General features: G+C 38.8%; 1 protein-coding gene across 1 annotated transcript in view; it reads left to right on the top strand.

Moving 5' to 3' along the window:
- The window catches only part of Zic3 (Zic family member 3), an 11,017-nt gene extending 8,308 nt beyond the window's left edge, over positions 1-2,709 (top strand). The window contains exon 3 of the mRNA XM_015498093.2: positions 2,145-2,709. Coding sequence (XP_015353579.1) covers positions 2,145-2,294 — 150 coding nt within the window. The 3' untranslated portion in view covers positions 2,295-2,709. The remainder of the gene's footprint in view (positions 1-2,144) is intronic.
- Positions 2,710-6,915: the final 4,206 nt, after the last annotated feature.

Genomic DNA, 6,915 nt, shown 5'->3' with positions numbered 1-6,915 from the left:
ATTGGGGGGTTGGGGTTCCCGCAGGACCTGGGCGTAAAACCCACCGGAGGCCACTTCACCCTCTTGGCCAAACTTAAAACATTTCCCCTTGGTTATCATGGGGAGGGGATGCCATTTCGAGTTACCGTGTCCCTGGCGGGATTCCACAGCACCTTCGAGCCCCCCAAAATGCGAAAGCCCCTAAAAACACTGTTCTCTCCTTGGGACAATGGCGGAGCCAGTAAGGAGGGGAGCGCGTATGCATCCTTTCCAAATAAATCATCCTGACTTATCAACAGACTTGTGCCATTGGCAGTTGGAACCCTACACGTTGCCCAGGCCCGGTTTTCTGCATATCTCATTAAAACGTGGTCCTGTGAAAATCGGCACTATCGTAGCTTTTGTGTGTATCACAACAGCTTGTGGTCTTAGCTTAGGGGTGGGGGGTAGGTCACAATCCCGAAAACTTTTCATTCAGCTTTTGCTTTACTGCCTTAATGCTTTGTGAAAGAAACCCCAGTAGCTCTGGGATCTAGAGCTCCTGTTTTCTCCGCAGGGGGTAGAGGGGGAATGCCGCGGATTCACCTTCAATTCTCTTTCGTGACGGGGGAAAATGTGGATTTTTTTTCCCAAAAGTGTGGTGATTGACTCCCAGCTCCTCTAGGCAAATAAGTGGCTCGAACTCTTCCTGGTTACGGCTTCGTGGGGACCAACCGCCAAACGAAAAGACAACTCTCTTGGAGTTGCCCAGTGTCAAGCAGTCGGGCTTCTCCTGAAGGTGTGGGGCAGTTCTCGAGGGCCACCTTGGGAAGGGCCCCAGGTGGGTGGGCAGGTCATTAGCCCGGCTGGCCCTGATCTGGGGGAAATCTGCAAAACAGTGCCTTTATCTGCAGAGAACAATTGATGGGGTTGTCTTTCCTCCTTTTCAGTGCACAAAGAAGACGGCTTTGGAGCAAGAATTTGGACTATGCATTTAAGTTGTGGTGCTTTGCATTGGAAACCCCCAGCAATTAAAATAAGCACGCCCAGTAGTATTTTCTGTTCTTTTCTTATGCATGATTTCTGCAAGTTGAAGGGGCTGGAGCCTCTTCTGCAGTTTGGAAACTTGTTTTGAAATTGCCACCAAACTGATTTTTTTTTTTCTTTCCTGTGGGCGAAGTTTCCTTCCCGGGCTCGGCCACTACTCCCACCCCCTCAGTGGAATAGTGTATTGACATCTTTGAGAGATCAAAGGAAATAAATGGTGCTTGCTGTATGCTTTATTTTTCCATGCTGTAGTTTGAACCCTAAGGTTTGAGCTTTTTACTGGCTAACTCTCTTGATACCAAAAGTGTGGAAAACAAAGTTTATTAAATTGATAAAGCTTAACCAGTTGGGAGTTTGTCCCTTTAAGAATTAACAGAGCCCGGATTGTCTAGTAAGTTGACTTTAAAATCAAGCTAAGATACATTGGTGAACTGTTTCCCCTGGATACCTGCGGTGTTCCTGGGTCATTTGATAGGGTAAAACTGGTTGATTTTCATAGGGATTATGTGAATGGGATTTCTGCAAAACTAGGCAAGTGATAAATTGGAAGAGCTCTCATATTTGTTTGAATGATGTCTCCAAAGGGCACTTCTCACTGAGTTTTGGTTTCTATCATAACTATTGAAATGTACAGCTTGAAAAACACTCAGTTTGCAGGAAGCATTTAAAGAGGGGAGTGTTCAGATCACTGGGTCTAATGGTAACTTTTAACATAGGAATGTAAATTCTTTGAAAATTAGATAAACAACATCTATTAAAACGAAAGAAGATAGTTCTTTAAAAAGCATCTAACAGACCAAGTAATTTTGTATATTTTTAATCTGATAACAGTTCAACCTGTTTACTAATCTGATGCAGAGAATTGTAAGCTTTACAGAAACTATAAAAATAGCTTTCACCAGATGGCAAGTTTATAATGTTTGATCTCTAATAGGGTGTATACACTGTCTAATGTGTTTGATGAAAATATAACCTATGTAAAGACCATTTGAACTTAAGTTGTTAAAAATCCAAGATTCCATCTTGTTCTATCACAAACTAGCATTTAAAACGGCATATCCATGTAACATGACATTTTCCTGTGAAAAACTGTGGCCTGTTTTGACCTATCTGCAGTTCACTTTTTGTTTTTTTGCCAGTGTTGTCCTGCTTGGTATCCGGGACAGTCTCTAATTCCTGACGAAGAACTTGATACTGACGTTGGTATGCAGCAGCCAGCCCTCCATAACACTACCTATCCTAAATGCAGGGTTAATGCCGAACCTACTGTGCAAGAAATGATTTACTGATGAGGTTTCAAAGAAAACCACATCAATTTGGATGTCTGTTACCTTGAAGTGATCATTTTAAGAGTAGTGGCTTCTTCCCTAGGTATAAAAAGACTATTTTCTTCTTTGGGTGTATTTTATTCTGTGTTGAACAATCATTTGTGAAATGAAAAAGCAAAAAATGCTCCCCCCTCCAATTTAGGATTTATAAATGGGAAGATGGAGGTGAAGACTGGCCTAATTCATAACCCAGTATGCATTATCTTGTGCATTGTTGCAAATCTTTTTTGAGTATCTGCATTCCACATGTAGAGGTGAAGTGTTTAAAACTAGAAACATGAATACTCGATTTGTTAATTTCACATGTTGATGTTCCAAAAGCAATGCCCAGGATCCCTGCAATTGTTGTTTGACTTAAATAAAACCATTCAAATTATTTTTGTGATTATTGTTTTATTACAGTGATAACTATAACCCCTAAATAATATTGATTAACCTGTTGAATTGGGACAATTTATACTCTGTTCACATTTTTTCATGGTATAAAAATACTGGCCTCTCACAGCAATCAACTGGGGCTAAACCCCTTGACCAAATCCCAACCAACTGTTTTTGTTCTCTAGGTTCCCCCATCTCAGGGGCTCACCAGGTGCTGGGGAGGTCAGGGAAGAATTCAGAGGCAAGGATTGATTGAGTGATTAGAAGGAAGGAATGGATACAGGAGTTTGGAGAAAAAGGAGTATTTGAACACCACTGTTTTGGTGAGAAAGAAAAGGAAAGCCCAAGCTGAAGATAATCTCAAAAGTGGCATCCAGAAACCATGTATGTTATTCAGAAGCCCGGAAGTGGTATTTGGGACAGAAAACTTGGCAACCATTGATTAGAACACTTAACAGAATCATGGAGTATAGGTGTTATTAAAATACAAATTGTCATTAATTGTAGTGCTAGAGAAGATGAAGACACTTCAGAGAAATTCTTTAAACTCCAGATACTTGATTTCTCAAATTGAACATCTGTAATCGAATGTAATCTGTAAATGGCCATCATTTTATTTATTTGGCATGATTATGCCATGATGAAGTGTTGTAAAATTGCAGCCTGATAGAATATATTGCTATTGGATCTTTAGATCTAGTTTTATTAAAATCTCTGGTAAGTAGACTGATGAGAGAGTAATTTTTAAGTAGTGGAAAAATGCTCATCTCCCTCTGATTCCTGGTGTTCATTTACATCAAGAATAGAAGAGCCAAAAAAGGAAGACTGATTCTTTGGTTCTCAGTGCCCTAACATTTGTCATTTTAAAAAACCACCCCTAACAATGTCAGTAGATTTTTTGTTGTTGTTGTTTTGTTTTGTTTTTAAGGACAAGCACAGAGTTCTTTCAAACAGTCAGTAGGGAATTATAATGGTTTTGTTGAAAAACCCTTTGGAAAGGTAAGATACAGTATTGTGCATGAACCAGCTACACCACAATAATCGTACCTCCTAGGGTTGCTCTAAGGACTAAACAAGAAAATGTCTATAAAGAGCCTGTCACAGAGTACAGAGTAGTTCCTGAGAAAATGTTAATTCCCTTCTTTTCCCCTTGCAGGTAATTCTCATTTTTTGCTTTTGGGTAGTTTCCTACTTGTAATATTCCAGAATATTTTATTAAAACCATAGAATGAAATGTGGGGAAGAAAAAAAGAAGTGGTTTGTGCTGAGGCCCAAATCAATACAGTTTTCAGAAAATGGATGGAGATTTGGGACATCTAAGAAATACTGCATTTCATAAGCATAATCACTAGATCAGGCATGTGGCTTTATGAACATAGCTATGAACATTTAAATACATAAAATTAAAATATTATTAAATGCCTATTGTTCATTATCTTCTAGTGAATACATTTATTCTTAGATAAAAATAAGTTGTGTACTTAAAATCTGTAAACATAATAATTTAATGGTCTACCTTTAATTGGATAAAAATTTTACTTTAATCAACAACTTGATTCTGACATTAAAATTCAGTGACAATTTTACAATGTGAAAGTTGATACTCACATGTAACAAAAAGGTTAAATCTTATGTCTTAAATTATTCAGTTTCCCCCATTGAATTTATGCTAGTATTATACGGGTGTGCCTATAAAGTAATGGGACTGATTTTCTTCTAAGGCTTGAAAGCTAGCCCTGAAATCATTTCCAAAAGATGTGTCCCAAATTGTTTTGAACAATGTCAGCATCCTTATAATAAGCTTAAGTGTTCCTTAGGAGATGTTTTCTCTTAAGATAAAAAATTTTAGGGCTGGGGATGTGGCTCAAGCTGTAGCACGCTCGCCTGGCGTGCGTACGACCCGGGTTCGATCCTCAGCACCACATACAAACAAAGATGTTGTGTCCGCCGAAAACTAAAAAATGAATATTAAAAATTCTCTCTCTCCCTCTCTCTTTAAAAAAAAGATAAAAAATCAGCCACTAGTCTTATTACTTAACATCCATACTTTTAGTTTCTTATGTTTTAAAGAGTTCTCTGATTGTTTTATGTTTAAAAAAATTGATGTAACTCAGTGGTAGAGTATGGGCTTAGCATGGGTAAGGCCATAGGTTCAATCCCCAGCTCTGCCAAAAGAAAAAAAAAATGACAACTTTACTGAAAAACACTATAGAAAGGCTGAGCATTATGAATTTTTTGTAGGTCTATTTATGTACTAAACAAAGTTGAGCGTGGTGGTGCACACCTGTAATCCCAGTATCTCAGGAGGCTGAGGCAGGAGGTTCACCAGTTCCAGACCAGCCTCAGCAATTTGACAAGGACCTAAGCAACTTAGTGAGACCCTAGCTCAAAAGGGCTGGAAATGTGGCTCAGTGGTTAAGCACTCCTAGGTTCAATCCCTGGCACCAAAAAGAAAAGAAAAAAAGCAACACACACCTCTTCCTAGACCATCTGAATGGGAACTTTCCTCCTATGGGTCTTGGGGACTTTGAGATCCACAGAGGAGCTGTGCTGCTGAATGATAATAAAGGCTTTTGTCCAGAGACCAAAGGGACTTTTCATTATGACTTTTGTCCCTAGTTTATTGCCTGCCTATTTCTTTCTTCTTGACCTCATATTTATCCTGCCCATTAGATATGGGGGTCAGCCATGTTCAACTTCCTTGAGTCTTTGTTGTTGTTACCAAGTATGAGCAAGGTTATAATAAATGACCAATTTCAAAATGAATGTCTCTGTCTCATGCAGTACTGGAGTACCACTCATGGCTGAATAGTCCTATAGGTGAGATCTCACCAAGTCCCAGGGGTCAAGTCGATCAGCACAGCCTTTTCCCTTAGAACAGGGGACAGAAGAACACCCTCAGAGCCTGAGAAGTGTGCCTGTTCCTGTTGTCATTTTAAATTTTGTTTTTTAAATCAGGTCCTCAGAAACTTCATTCGTGAAATGATGAAAATGTTATAGCCAACAATTTCCTCTGTAAACCCCAAGTCAACAATAAAAGGCTATTTGTGGTACAATCCAGGCTATGAAAATTGTTCATAAATGATTCCCTAATGTTACCCAGTCAGAACTTACACAGAAAAGCCACACTCATATCTCTGTAGCTAATCACCAACAGAGTATGTAATTTGTTGGCCAGTCAATATCATTTCTTTGGAGACCTTACTATTATTTGCAAAAAAATCCTTAGCCACACTGAGATGTGACACATTATTGGCTGTGGTGATCACCGAAAACAGAAGGTGTTTAGTTAACTTCTGACCAATGACATATTAAATGAAGACACTCAGTTGAGCATCAGTGATTTCAATTGACTCATCAATCGCCAGAATCTAGCTGCCATCATGTTTCACTTTGCTAACAAGCTGATATCCCACATCTGATACCAACAACTCAGGTCTTTCAAACAAATGACATGTTTGATAAAGAAATCTTTTCAAAATCATTATGCACTTCAGCATTCGTCTTTTCTTCTAGCATAGCATCTGCGCATCTGTTCCATCAGACGTCTATTCCTTGATCATTTCTGAGCCTTCCATGATTTTTGAGCTTGATTCGCTGTTATCTCAGGGATGGAAAATGAGGCTTCTTCCATTGAATGTTACATTACTGAACACTGAAACACAATCTTTATGTCCAAGGCACTAGATTTAATCTTCTGAATGAGACTGCAAGGAAGCATCCTCAGAAGACTTTCCTATGAGACCATGTTGTGAAAGAAATTGAGTGGGGAAGGGCAATGAAGTCCTAATTTAGGAAAAACATTAAGGACTTTTTTTTTATCATCTTTGTTATGGGTTCTTGAAACTTCACACCGATTTCAGTGTTGCAAAGCATCTCTCTGAACCGGTGAAATGAAAAATTACATGGTCCAACTGGTAAAAATGGATGCAATTCATTCACTAAAGAGCTCTGCTTAACTGCATAATTTGCTTATATGCATAAAACTGAGGAAGTCTTAATCTCTGATTTGCATGTGTCTGGGTTGCATGCATCTGGCTCCATTAGATTCTCTGTAATTGCATATTGATTAATTTCATAATACAACTATTTTAACACTGAATTTAAACCCTAATGCTCCTATTAACAGTGTAATCAGTTTGGATAAGTGAACACTAGGAATATACTACTTGAAAATTAGAATGTGGGACAATAACCACTTCTG

Source organism: Marmota marmota, unplaced genomic scaffold (assembly GCF_001458135.2).
Source record: "Marmota marmota marmota unplaced genomic scaffold, marMar, whole genome shotgun sequence".
Lineage (NCBI taxonomy): Eukaryota > Metazoa > Chordata > Mammalia > Rodentia > Sciuridae > Marmota > Marmota marmota.
The sequence above is the reverse complement of the archived record's forward strand: the minus strand, read 5'-3'. Positions and strand labels throughout refer to the sequence as shown.